This window comes from Bombina bombina, chromosome 11, assembly GCF_027579735.1.
Source record: "Bombina bombina isolate aBomBom1 chromosome 11, aBomBom1.pri, whole genome shotgun sequence".
NCBI lineage: Eukaryota > Metazoa > Chordata > Amphibia > Anura > Bombinatoridae > Bombina > Bombina bombina.
The window spans coordinates 6,003,596-6,018,691 of record NC_069509.1 but is presented as its reverse complement, the minus strand read 5'-3'; the positions used below and the strand labels follow the sequence as shown (position 1 = coordinate 6,018,691).

General features: G+C 42.2%; 1 protein-coding gene and 1 long non-coding RNA gene across 2 annotated transcripts in view; one reads left to right on the top strand and one right to left on the bottom strand.

Annotated features, from left to right (window-relative positions):
• LOC128642435 (uncharacterized) overlaps positions 1-3,934 on the bottom strand; it is a 35,850-nt gene extending 31,916 nt beyond the window's left edge. The window contains exons 1-2 of the long non-coding RNA XR_008399657.1: positions 3,858-3,934; positions 2,996-3,074 (exon numbers count right to left, since the gene is read on the bottom strand). This is a non-coding gene — a long non-coding RNA (uncharacterized LOC128642435). The remainder of the gene's footprint in view (positions 1-2,995; positions 3,075-3,857) is intronic.
• ITGAL (integrin subunit alpha L) overlaps positions 1-15,096 on the top strand; it is a 450,284-nt gene that overhangs the window by 360,565 nt on the left and 74,623 nt on the right. Inside the window, exon 24 of the mRNA XM_053695200.1 lies at positions 14,488-14,560. Coding sequence (XP_053551175.1) covers positions 14,488-14,560 — 73 coding nt within the window. The remainder of the gene's footprint in view (positions 1-14,487; positions 14,561-15,096) is intronic.

Below are 15,096 nucleotides of genomic sequence, written 5' to 3'. Positions count from 1 at the left end.
TAATCTCACTTTAGAAACCATATAAGTAGTGATGTCCCGAATAGTTCGCCGGCAAATAGATTCATTCGGAAGCTGCATTCTTAGTGAGAGGAGGGACAGTGTAGCTGCTGCTGATTTAATAGGGAAATAGATAGCTAGGCTAGTGTATTCAATGTCCACTACAGTCCTGAAGGACTCATCTGATCTCTGCTGTAAGGACAGCACCCCAAAAAGCCCTTTTTAGGGCTAGAACATCAGTCTGCTTTTTTTTTTTTCCCTGTGTAATCTAATTGCAGTTGCCTGCCTACCAGCGTGTGTGTCAGGCTCACAGCGTATACTGTGCCCACTTGCCCAGTGCCACCACTCATATCTGGTGTAACAGTAGTGTAGATTTAAAAAAAACAACACTTTGACTGAAATAATAACAGTCAGTTTCCTTCACACGTGTGCGTTTCAGGGTCTGCCAGGGCACAGTGTCACCCCAGTGCAACTCATATCTGGTGTAACCGTAGTGTACATTTAAAAAAACAACACTTTGACTGAAATAATAACAGTCAGTTTCCTTCACATGTGTGCGTTTCAGGGTCTGCCAGGGCACAGTGTCACACCAGTGCAACTCATATCTGGTGTAACAGTAGTGTACTACCTCGCCTTAACTGCAGATATCGACACTCTGAGGAGCGATGAACCCCTTGACTACTGGGTGTGCAGGCTTGACCTGTGGCCTGAGCTATCCCAATTTGCACTAGAACTTCTGGCCTGCCCCGCTTCAAGTGTCCTGTCAGAAAGGACCTTCAGTGCAGCACGAGGTATTGTCACTGAGAAGAGAAGTCGCCTAGGTCAAAAAAGTCTAGATTACCTCACCTTTATTAAGATGAATGAGGGATGGATCCCGAAGGGACTGACATTGGGTGATACATTCAAGTAAAAAAGGCCTGATGAGATTAGCTGCCTTGGGCTAAAAATGGTCCACACGGTGCTGTATTTTATCTCTGAATGCCGGATGACTTGCGTGACTTATCCGCCACCAACTAGGGTTCAAGCCGCAATGTTTTACGGCACTTTCTGCCTGGGAAACAAACATCAATTTTTCTGGCCGCTGCTACAGCAGCGGCTGCAACAATACCTACTTTTTCAGGCATGTGTACATGCCTAATTTTTCTGGCTTTTGGTGCTGCACTGTGGCTTCAAAAACCAAACAAAAAAAAAAAAGCACATAACAGATATTAAACTGATAGGAATAGTACTACTTAACACACCACTCCTATCTGGTGGCACACATTAGATTGCACGCACAGTGCCCCAAATTTGAAGTAGGAGGTCCGACCAAGCATTTTCCTTTCCTAAAATCGATGCCATATACACGTCCCCTGATAGGGGACGTAAAAGGGATTAAACTGATAAGAATAGTACTACTTAACACCACTCCTATCTGGTGGCACATTAGATTGCACGCGCAGTGCCCCAAATTTGAAGTAGGAGGTCCGACCAAGCATTTTCCTTTCCTAAAATCGATGCCATATACACGTCCCCTGATAGGGGACGTAACAGGGATTAAACTGATAGGAATAGTACTACTTAACACACCTTATAATAACGCAGAGAGAGGAGTCTGAAGAAGAGGAGTCAGGAGGAAGGTGGCTTTGAGGAAGTGGAAGATCAAACACAGCAGGCGTCCCAGGGGGCTTGTTGTCACCTTTCGGGGACCCTTGGTGTTGTACGTGGCTGGGTGGAGGAAGAGACCTTTAATGACATCAGTGAGGACAAGGAACGGGACATGGCTAGCTTGGTATCCAACCTTGTGCAAATGGGGAGTTTGCAGTTGTGCAAATGGACTGTTTGCGGTGTGTTAAACAGGGAGTTTGGTCTGTCACTGTGAAGCGGGCGTAACCCTTACACTACCTGATCGAATAAAGCACGTTATTCCAAACAATTTAGGAATGTTAGGCGATTTATTCCCTTTATGGATTAAAACCAGATTCTGCATCAACTATGTAATTGTCCATGGGAGTTTTGCCATGGATCCCCCTCCGGCATGCCACAGTCCAGGTGTTAGTCCCCTTGAAACAACTTTTCCATCACTATTGTGGCCAGAAAGAGTCCCTGTGGGTTTTAAAATTCACCTGCCTATTGAAGTCTATGGCGGTTCGCCAGTTCGCGAACATTTGCGGAAATTTGTGTTCGCCGTTCGCGAACCGAAAATTTTATGTTCGCGACATCACTACATATAAGCATTCCAAGATTTAAGCCATAAAGCTCTTCTTGAAAGAATAGCTAAGGACATAGTTTTAACATGGATTTTGATAATGTAAAATACTGCACTGCAAATAAAGAGATTTGCCTCTTGTAGTAAATGATGAATATTACAACATTATGGGTCTGAAGAAAATTGCTGAGCAAGATTAGAAAGCCAAAAAGTAGAGGTAGCGGCTACATCAGCAATAGGTATAGCTGGCCTAAGGACATAACCAGTATGTAAATAAGATATTCTTAAAAAAGATTCAAGCTTCCTATCTAAAGGATATTTGGCTAAACGTACTACGATTCCCTTAGAGGATAGTACTTCTTTCAGAGAAGAAAAAGCCACGTCTAATTTTAGGGATAGTCTCCCATAGCTCTAAATTAGCAACATGTAAAGGATACAATTTTTTTAAACCTAGAAGAAGGGTTAGAAGAAGTACCAGGTTTAGACCATTCTTTAAAAATAATATTAGAGACTGTGTTAGCAACAGGAAATATCTTTGGAATAACAATGTTAGACTTTAAAAAAGAATTTAACTTGTTACAAGGAATATCCTCAGAAATTTTAACTACCTCAATTCCTATAGTGACTAAAACTTATTTTAAAAGAGAACGAATATGTTAATTTTTAAACAAAAAAGAAGATTTATCTGGTTAGTATCAGATGAGGGAGCCTCAGTATCAGAGGAATCATCATCATGAGAAGATAAGTCAGTATTATTGTGATTAGTACATACATTACTAGAGGAAGGTAAAACATGGGCTGATCTCTTACGCTTATTTGAAGGCGAAATTTCAGTCAGAGCCTTCTGAATTGAAGCAGCAATAAGTCTTCATTGCTCGCGGTACGCCATCTGTGAATGTGGAACAGAAGGAGTATTTGAAAACATAGGTACATCATAAGGACGTGATAAAAACACTATACATGAGTCACACAAATTTGCTGAAGCAGAAGTTTTACAAAACACACACTTAGCTTTGGTATAAATGTGTTCAACAGACTCTTGCCCTATGGTAATTTCAGGGACAGAAGCTGAAAGTTCCATTATGGCATAGACCCAAAAAAAGAAAAAAAAAATGTAAAAATAATTACAAATTTTTAGATAAAAATTCCTTTGCTTAAAAGAGCTTTGAGCATTGGAAAAGTCTGTGCAAAAATAAATAGTTTATAAAAACAATTATTTATAGAGCTTTAAGTATATATGAAGTAAAGCAACACAAAGCCCCTACAATAAAACAAAGCTCCTACAATAAATTGAGGCGTCTAAGCTATGCACAAACAAAAAAAGGACGCCAAAAGCAGCAGCAAAAAAAAGCGCAAAAAAAAGGCACAACAACGACGGGGCAGGTTAGAAAAGAGGCGCTACAAGCTACAATTTTGACAAGCCGGCAAGGGAAAGATCCATAACAGACCGTAAGTAACATTGCTCTCCTATAGCTCTTAGAAGTGGTAATATAAAAATACTGCATCACTATTTACAAAGCTCTGCATCAATCAGCTAAAGCGCAAATAAATATATCAAGCGGAAAATAAACACTGTCCCTGGGCTGCAAAATAGAAAGATATAAAGCAAAAAAACTTCTTTGAAAAAGTTCCCAAAATAGCTAGCAGTGTCTTAAAAAGAAATTATACTTACCGTAATTGTGGCAGTCACTCGTCCACTGAAATGCAGACAGGCCAAACCAGTGCTGAAACATATCAGTATGTTGAACTGCAAAGGGAGACAAGAGATGAATCTCTGCGACCGGTTTACAGGTAGCCTATTTAAAAGGTTTTACAGAGGTAAAAACAGGGCAACCACAGGCAAACTCCCCTTACTTACCTCTTACAAACATAGTACTCTGAGGGAAAAGAAATCAGACTTCAATATACACTGAAGCACCTATCAAATGAAGCACATCATACTTCGAAGCAAAGTTTAAACTGAGATGAGTGAGGTGGAGGGGGGATATTTATAGGCTTTGAGGTTTGGGAAACTTTGCCACCTCCTGGTGGGAATGTATATCCCATATGTAATAAATCGTGGACTCTCGCCACCTATATGAAAGAAATTCATATTTTCATATTGTGTTAGTGCCCTTGAAAATATGCAATCATGTTTGCGCGTGAGTTGGGTGTTTTTCCACTTTTTTTCTCCATTGACTTCTTTGGGTAATTAAATTGTAGCGAGCAATATTGTAAGTTCAGCTTCTTATGCGCGTCGGGTTAGCACGCAACTGTGTTAAACATTCCTTGGTAATTCTTCTTTACCGTGAACTACCAATTTGTGCGCTAATCTTAGTGTGGTCCAGCGATTATGATCACAAGATCAACTAACTGCTCACCTCAGACCAAAAACATAACATTCTGTGCAACATCCAGTTTTTCTGTACGTGATTAGTGCTGTCTATATAACGTGTGTACAGTTTGTCTGTATGTGATTGGTGCTGTCTATATAACGTGTGTATGGTTTGTCTGTACGTGATTAGTGCTGTCTATATAACGTGTGTACGGTTTGTCTGTACGTGAATAGTGCTGTCTATATGACACATGTACGGTTTGTCTGTACGTGATTAGTGCTGTCTATATAACGTGTGTACAGTTTGTATGTGATTGGTGCTGTCTATATAACGTGTGTATGGTTTGTCTGTACGCGATTAGTGCTGTCTATATAACGTGTGTATGGTTTGTCTGTATGTGATTAGTGCTGTCTATATGACACATGTACGGTTTGTCTGTACGTGATTAGTGCCGTCTATATAACGTGTGTATGGTTTGTCTGTATGTGATTAGTGCTGTCTATATGACACATGTACGGTTTGTCTGTACGTGATTAGTGCTGTCTATATAACGTGTGTACGGTTTGTCTGTACGTGATTAGTGCTGTCTATATGACACATGTACGGTTTGTCTGTACGTGATTAGTGCTGTCTATATAACGTGTGTACAGTTTGTCTGTATGTGATTGGTGCTGTCTATATAACGTGTGTATGGTTTGTCTGTACGTGATTAGTGCTGTCTATATAACGTGTGTATGGTTTGTCTGTATGTGATTAGTGCTGTCTATATAACGTGTGTACGGTTTGTCTGTACGTGATTAGTGCTGTCTATATAACGTGTGTACGGTTTGTCTGTACGTGATTAGTGCTGTCTATATAACGTGTGTACGGTTTGTCTGTACGTGAATAGTGCTGTCTATATGACACATGTACGGTTTGTCTGTACGTGATTAGTGCTGTCTATATAACGTGTGTACAGTTTGTATGTGATTGGTGCTGTCTATATAACGTGTGTACAGTTTGTATGTGATTAGTGCTGTCTATATAACGTGTGTACAGTTTGTATGTGATTGGTGCTGTCTATATAACGTGTGTACAGTTTGTCTGTACGCGATTAGTGCTGTCTATATAACGTGTGTATGGTTTGTCTGTACGTGATTAGTGCTGTCTATATAACGTGTGTACGGTTTGTCTGTACGTGAATAGTGCTGTCTATATGACACATGTACGGTTTGTCTGTACGTGATTAGTGCTGTCTATATAACGTGTGTACAGTTTGTATGTGATTGGTGCTGTCTATATAACGTGTGTATGGTTTGTCTGTACGCGATTAGTGCTGTCTATATAACGTGTGTATGGTTTGTCTGTATGTGATTAGTGCTGTCTATATGACACATGTACGGTTTGTCTGTACGTGATTAGTGCCGTCTATATAACGTGTGTACGGTTTGTCTGTATGTGATTAGTGCTGTCTATATGACACATGTACGGTTTGTCTGTACGTGATTAGTGCTGTCTATATAACGTGTGTACGGTTTGTCTGTACGTGATTAGTGCTGTCTATATGACACATGTACGGTTTGTCTGTACGTGATTAGTGCTGTCTATAAAACGTGTGTACAGTTTGTCTGTATGTGATTGGTGCTGTCTATATAACGTGTGTATGGTTTGTCTGTACGTGATTAGTGCTGTCTATATAACGTGTGTATGGTTTGTCTGTATGTGATTAGTGCTGTCTATATGACACATGTACGGTTTGTCTGTACGTGATTAGTGCTGTGTGACAAAACCAATCTCGCCACTGTACATTGGAGGGCCTGTTATGGAACATTCTTTGGGCTGGAGGTACATGGGCTTAAGGATACCCAGAGACTGCATGGAAATATGCTGGACACCCCATGTACTTTCATACCTCTGTCTTATGTCTATGTCACCCTGTATCCATAAATACAGGATGGGTACAGGGTGTGAGTGCCCCTTGTGGGAGCAATTGTGACTCTATAAGCAAAGTGGGCATAAAAGACTTTATAGCTAATAAGAACTGTTCCTATATTCTGTAATAAGATGTATTCTATGTATGTTTAAGATCTGATTGTGTCTCAGGAGTCTGTCTGGGTAAACTGATTGTGTCATTGTGTGATTATGTTAACTAGACTGCCCAACATCAGATTGTCTGAGTAAACGTTCTTCCCTAGTTAATTAACTTAATATGTTAATCTGTTTTACCTGTGAATAGACAATTGTTTGATGCATTGTTCATATGTTTGCCTTACTGTTAAACCAATGCCCTTTGTAACCTGAAGCCAGGGTGTATAAATCTGTGTGCTGCCTTCAAATAAAGCAGATATTCTGTTTAAACCTGAAACTGGCTGGGTTGTGAATTGCTGATTGTCTATGCAGGACATTGTTCATCTGGGGTTAACCCTTGGTACACAGTTGGTACCGTAACATTGGTGGCAGCGACGGAATGAACCTTATCGCCCAGAAGAGCAACTACACAAGCCAGTAACCTCAGGAAGAGGGGGATTATTACAATACTGACTAAGATGGAAAAGAGAAAAGTAAATTTTGCAGCTTTTGAAAACTTCCTGGAAACAGAAGGAGAGATTGATGGGTACCTTGCGGATTTTGAGAGGCAATGTGCACTACACAAGGTACCCGCAGAGGACTGGGTCACGATATTATCTGGAAAATTATCCGGCCGGGCCAGAGAGGCTTTTCGGGCCATTCCAGATGAGGAAGTCAGGGATTATAATACTGTAAAAGAGGCTCTGCTCTCCAGGTATGCGGTTACACCGGAGGCATACCGGAGACGGTTCAGAGACACTGTTAAATTAGCTGGAGATTCCTACCTTGAGTGGGCATGTAAGGTGCACCGCACAGCAGCTCACTGGATAGCGGGGTGCCAAGCCATATCTGGGGAAGAGGTGCTGCAGCTATTCCTGTTGGAACATTGCTTCGACAAATTACCCGCAGGAGTTCGAGAGTGGGTTCGGGACCGTAAACCCTCCACCCTGCAGGAAGCGGCTCGCTTGGCAGATGAGTATACGGATGCCCGCAAACTGGACATTGCTACCACTAAGCCCCCTGCTAGAGTGGAGTACAGACCCCCAGTCACCCCAGCAGCTGCCAGTTACCAAACCCCGGCGCACCGCTATACCACACGGCCTCCGGCCACGAACTACCCTCAGAGAGCCCTGTTCAATTCGCGGGGCTACTCACAACCTATTCGGTGCTTTAGATGTAAGCAACTAGGGCACAAAAGACCAGAGTGTCCCCTAAACGCAGCGAACCAAGCGCAGTCCTGGAGAAGACCCGCCGGCGGAATCCCACGTAATCCTCAGCCTGCGGCCCGCTATGTAGAGGCGCAAGAATGCTGGAGCATCCTACATGAGGCAGACCTTGTGCAAGCTGCCCACCGGAATAACCGGCAACTGGTTAAAGGGAATGGGAAGAAGGTCAGTGGTCTACGGGATACTGGTGCTACCATGACCTTGCTTCAAAAGAACTTGGTGTCTGAGAAACAGTACACTGGAGACACTGTGGCTGTGAGGGTAGCAGGGGGCGATGTGTTCAGCCTACCTGTTGCCAGGGTACATTTGGATTGGGGAGTGGGCGCTAGACCTGTGAATGTGGGGGTCAAGAAGGACTTACCTGCTGATGTTCTTCTTGGAAATGACTTGGCCCCCCTTGTTTCTGCCTACGCTCCTATGGGTCCCGCTGATGTTAACTCTGTGACTACCCGTGCCCAGATCCGTGCAGCAGAGACTGACCCACCTGCTGCTAAGCCCCAGGACGCTGAGCTCAGTAAATCTCTATCCGCTATTGATATGTGGAGGTCCCGTTACAATGCGCTGATGAAGGAGAAGAGGAGCGCAGAGGAAAAAGCACGTTTAGAACAGGAATCTCTGCTAGACAAGCTGCACCGACAAACTGCAGAAAACACCAGCTTGAGAGTGGAACATGAAACATTAAAGACAAACTTAGTGACACTGGAGGAGAAGCTGACGCTGGCTCATAGTGAGGTGCAGCAACTCAAGGGCACCCTATGTCAGTATGAAGGGATTGTGGATACCTATAAAGAGCAGGTACAGAAAACTCGTAAAGAAGCTGATGGGATTTTGAAGGACTGTTTGGCCCTGGTCTGGGCACTGAGGAATTTGAACCCTTGTTTGTATGGACAGGAATTCTCTCTCATAACGGGAATACAGATGGATTGTCCCAGCAAACTGACATGCCTACCAGGCGCTCTGGTGGTATATGCCACAGTATATACCCTGGACAGCCGAGCATGACAAACCAGAGGGAGAGGAGTTTGATGGTCCTGTCCCCCAGCAACACGGCTGTTTAGCCAAAGGGGAGACGATTGGTCTCCCCCTCCAGCAGCACAGCTATGTATCCGAAGGGGAGACAGTCGGTCTTCCCCTCCAGCAACCAGGCTCCCACCAGGCTACTTCCATGGTAGTGCTGGCACCCGGGCAGAGTACAGCTGGTCTCTGCCCACCTCGCAACCCACCAATTCAGCGTACCAGTCCCCCACACAGCTGTGGTGAGGCACCTGGACATGGACAAGTTTTCCCCGTACTCAGGTGTAGTAACCATTTATTGTGGGTGGGCTGTACTACTAATTGTGTTTTATGGGTGGGTTGCTGGACTAACCAGGGCACTGACCGGCAGGAGGTCAGATACCCTGTTAGTCTGTTTGGAAAAAGGGGAGAGATGTGACAAAACCAATCTCGCCACTGTACATTGGAGGGCCTGTTATGGAACATTCTTTGGGCTGGAGGTACATGGGCTTAAGGATACCCAGAGACTGCATGGAAATATGCTGGACACCCCATGTACTTTCATACCTCTGTCTTATGTCTATGTCACCCTGTATCCATAAATACAGGATGGGTACAGGGTGTGAGTGCCCCTTGTGGGAGCAATTGTGACTCTATAAGCAAAGTGGGCATAAAAGACTTTATAGCTAATAAGAACTGTTCCTATATTCTGTAATAAGATGTATTCTATGTATGTTTAAGATCTGATTGTGTCTCAGGAGTCTGTCTGGGTAAACTGATTGTGTCATTGTGTGATTATGTTAACTAGACTGCCCAACATCAGATTGTCTGAGTAAACGTTCTTCCCTAGTTAATTAACTTAATATGTTAATCTGTTTTACCTGTGAATAGACAATTGTTTGATGCATTGTTCATATGTTTGCCTTACTGTTAAACCAATGCCCTTTGTAACCTGAAGCCAGGGTGTATAAATCTGTGTGCTGCCTTCAAATAAAGCAGATATTCTGTTTAAACCTGAAACTGGCTGGGTTGTGAATTGCTGATTGTCTATGCAGGACATTGTTCATCTGGGGTTAACCCTTGGTACACAGTTGGTACCGTAACATGCTGTCTATATAACGTGTGTACGGTTTGTCTGTACGTGATTAGTGCTGTCTATATGACACATGTACGGTTTGTCTGTACGTGATTAGTGCTGTCTATATAACGTGTGTACAGTTTGTCTGTATGTGATTGGTGCTGTCTATATAACGTGTGTATGGTTTGTCTGTACGTGATTAGTGCTGTCTATATAACGTGTGTATGGTTTGTCTGTATGTGATTAGTGCTGTCTATATGACACATGTACGGTTTGTCTGTACGTGATTAGTGCTGTCTATATAACGTGTGTACGGTTTGTCTGTACGTGATTACTGCTGTCTATATAACGTGTGTACGGTTTGTCTGTACGTGATTAGTGCTGTCTATATAACGTGTGTACAGTTTGTCTGTACGTGATTAGAGCTGTCTATATAACGTGTGTATGGCTTATCTGCACGTCTATATGAGGCGTGTACAGTTTGTCTGCATGTCTAGTTTAAATAATGCATTGTGTAAGGTTTGTCTAAACCCGATTACTGCTGTCTATATAACGTGTGTACGGTTGGTCTGTACCTGATTAGTGCTGTCTATATAACGCGTGTACGGTTTGTCTGTACCTGATTAGTGCTGTCTATATAACGCGTGTACGGTTTGTCTGTACCTGATTAGTGCTGTCTATACAACGCGTGTACGGTTTGTCTGTACCTGATTAGTGCTGTCGATACAACGCATGTACGGTTTGTCTGTACCTGATTAGTGCCGTCTATATAACGCGTGTACGGTTTGTCTGTACGTGATTAGTGCCATCTATATAACGTGTGTACGGTTTGTCTGTACCTGATTAGTGCTGTCTATATAACGCGTGTACGGTTTGTCTGTACCTGATTAGTGCTGTCGATACAACGCATGTACGGTTTGTCTGTACCTGATTAGTGCCGTCTATATAACGCGTGTACGGTTTGCCTGTACGTGATTAGTGCCGTCTATATAACGTGTGTACGGTTTGTCTGTACGTGATTAGTGCTGTCTATATGACACATGTACGGTTTGTCTGTGATTAGTGCGTTCTATATAAGGTGTGTACGGTTTGTCTGTATGTGACTAGTGCTGTCTATATGACACATGTACGGTTTGTCTGTATGTGATTAGTGCTGTCTATATAAAGTGTGTACGGTTTGTCTGTACGTGATTAGTGCTGTCTATATGACACATGTACGGTTTGTCTGTACAAGATTTGTGCTTTCTATATTACTTGTGTACGGTTTGTCTGTAAGGGATTAGTGCTGTCTATCTAACGCGTGTACGGTTTGTCTGTATGTGATTAGTGCTGTCTATATAACGTGTGTACGGTTTGTCTGTACGTGATTAGTGCTGTCTATATAACGTGTGTACAGTTTGTCTGTATGTGATTGGTGCTGTCTATATAACGTGTGTACGGTTTGTCTGTATGTGATTAGTGCTGTCTATATAACGTGTGTACGGTTTGTCTGTACGTGATTAGTGCTGTCTATATAACGTGTGTACGGTTTGTCTGTACGTGATTAGTGCTGTCTATATAACGTGTGTACGGTTTGTCTGTACGTGAATAGTGCTGTCTATATGACACATGTACGGTTTGTCTGTACGTGATTAGTGCTGTCTATATAACGTGTGTACAGTTTGTATGTGATTGGTGCTGTCTATATAACGTGTGTATGGTTTGTCTGTACGCGATTAGTGCTGTCTATATAACGTGTGTATGGTTTGTCTGTATGTGATTAGTGCTGTCTATATGACACATGTACGGTTTGTCTGTACGTGATTAGTGCCGTCTATATAACGTGTGTATGGTTTGTCTGTATGTGATTAGTGCTGTCTATATGACACATGTACGGTTTGTCTGTACGTGATTAGTGCTGTCTATATAACGTGTGTACGGTTTGTCTGTACGTGATTAGTGCTGTCTATATGACACATGTACGGTTTGTCTGTACGTGATTAGTGCTGTCTATATAACGTGTGTACAGTTTGTCTGTATGTGATTGGTGCTGTCTATATAACGTGTGTATGGTTTGTCTGTACGTGATTAGTGCTGTCTATATAACGTGTGTATGGTTTGTCTGTATGTGATTAGTGCTGTCTATATAACGTGTGTACGGTTTGTCTGTACGTGATTAGTGCTGTCTATATAACGTGTGTACGGTTTGTCTGTACGTGATTAGTGCTGTCTATATAACGTGTGTACGGGTTGTCTGTACGTGAATAGTGCTGTCTATATGACACATGTACGGTTTGTCTGTACGTGATTAGTGCTGTCTATATAACGTGTGTACAGTTTGTATGTGATTGGTGCTGTCTATATAACGTGTGTACAGTTTGTATGTGATTAGTGCTGTCTATATAACGTGTGTACAGTTTGTATGTGATTGGTGCTGTCTATATAACGTGTGTACAGTTTGTCTGTACGCGATTAGTGCTGTCTATATAACGTGTGTATGGTTTGTCTGTACGTGAATAGTGCTGTCTATATGACACATGTACGGTTTGTCTGTACGTGATTAGTGCTGTCTATATAACGTGTGTACAGTTTGTATGTGATTGGTGCTGTCTATATAACGTGTGTATGGTTTGTCTGTACGCGATTAGTGCTGTCTATATAACGTGTGTATGGTTTGTCTGTATGTGATTAGTGCTGTCTATATGACACATGTACGGTTTGTCTGTACGTGATTAGTGCCGTCTATATAACGTGTGTATGGTTTGTCTGTATGTGATTAGTGCTGTCTATATGACACATGTACGGTTTGTCTGTACGTGATTAGTGCTGTCTATATAACGTGTGTACGGTTTGTCTGTACGTGATTAGTGCTGTCTATATGACACATGTACGGTTTGTCTGTACGTGATTAGTGCTGTCTATAAAACGTGTGTACAGTTTGTCTGTATGTGATTGGTGCTGTCTATATAACGTGTGTATGGTTTGTCTGTACGTGATTAGTGCTGTCTATATAACGTGTGTATGGTTTGTCTGTATGTGATTAGTGCTGTCTATATGACACATGTACGGTTTGTCTGTACGTGATTAGTGCTGTCTATATAACGTGTGTACGGTTTGTCTGTACGTGATTAGTGCTGTCTATATGACACATGTACGGTTTGTCTGTACGTGATTAGTGCTGTCTATATAACGTGTGTACAGTTTGTCTGTATGTGATTGGTGCTGTCTATATAACGTGTGTATGGTTTGTCTGTACGTGATTAGTGCTGTCTATATAACGTGTGTATGGTTTGTCTGTATGTGATTAGTGCTGTCTATATGACACATGTACGGTTTGTCTGTACGTGATTAGTGCTGTCTATATAACGTGTGCACGGTTTGTCTGTACGTGATTACTGCTGTCTATATAACGTGTGTACGGTTTGTCTGTACGTGATTAGTGCTGTCTATATAACGTGTGTACAGTTTGTCTGTACGTGATTAGAGCTGTCTATATAACGTGTGTATGGCTTATCTGCACGTCTATATGAGGCGTGTACAGTTTGTCTGCATGTCTAGTTTAAATAATGCATTGTGTAAGGTTTGTCTAAACCCGATTAGTGCTGTCTATATAACGTGTGTACGGTTGGTCTGTACCTGATTAGTGCTGTCTATATAACGCGTGTACGGTTTGTCTGTACCTGATTAGTGCTGTCTATATAACGCGTGTACGGTTTGTCTGTACCTGATTAGTGCTGTCTATACAACGCGTGTACGGTTTGTCTGTACCTGATTAGTGCTGTCGATACAACGCATGTACGGTTTGTCTGTACCTGATTAGTGCCGTCTATATAACGCGTGTACGGTTTGTCTGTACGTGATTAGTGCCAACTATATAACGTGTGTACGGTTTGTCTGTACCTGATTAGTGCTGTCTATATAACGCGTGTACGGTTTGTCTGTACCTGATTAGTGCTGTCGATACAACGCATGTACGGTTTGTCTGTACCTGATTAGTGCCGTCTATATAACGCGTGTACGGTTTGCCTGTACGTGATTAGTGCCGTCTATATAACGTGTGTACGGTTTGTCTGTACGTGATTAGTGCTGTCTATATGACACATGTACGGTTTGTCTGTGATTAGTGCGTTCTATATAAGGTGTGTACGGTTTGTCTGTATGTGATTAGTGCTGTCTATATGACACATGTACGGTTTGTCTGTATGTGATTAGTGCTGTCTATATAAAGTGTGTACGGTTTGTCTGTACGTGATTAGTGCTGTCTATATGACACATGTACGGTTTGTCTGTACAAGATTTGTGCTGTCTATATTACTTGTGTACGGTTTGTCTGTAAGGGATTAGTGCTGTCTATATAACGTGTGTACGGTTTGTCTGTATGTGATTAGTGCTGTCTATATAACGTGTGTACGGTTTGTCTGTACGTGATTAGTGCTGTCTATATAACGTGTGTACGGTTTGTCTGTACGTGATTAGTGCTGTCTATATAACGTGTGTATGGCTTATCTGCACGTCTATATGAGGCGTGTACAGTTTGTCTGCATGTCTAAATGATGCATGTTTAGTTTAAATCATGCATTGCCAGCACAAGTGCTATATATTAAGCATGTGTAGTAGTTTAGTGTACACAAACTGATTCTGTGCATAACATTTATTTCCACACAGTCTGGACAAATCCATGAAATTTGTCAAATTCAGCGACAATACTAAGACCAGTTTCCTGAACCACAGCTATGAGGTAATCTGTTGTACCCAACAACACAAGTATTCATACCCTGACAACACAAGTATACACATCCTGACATTACAGTACTATGTACCTGAAAACACAAGTATACACAGCCTGATATTACAGCACTATGTACCTGACAACACAAGTATACACAGCCTGACAGCACAGCACTATGTACCTGACAACACAAGTATACACAGCCTGACATTACAGCACTATGTACCTGACAACACAAGAATACACACCCTGACAGCACAACACTATGTACCTGACAACACATGTACCTGACAACACAAGTATACACACCCTGACAGCACAGCACTATGTACCTGACAACACAAGTATACACACCCTGACATTACAGTACTATGTACCTGAAAACACAAGTATACACAGCCTGATATTACAGCACTATGTACCTGACAACACAAGTATACACACCCTGACATTACAGCACTATGTACCTGAAAACACAAGTATACACACCCTGACAGCACAGCACTATGTACCTGACAACACAAGTATACACACCCTGACATTAC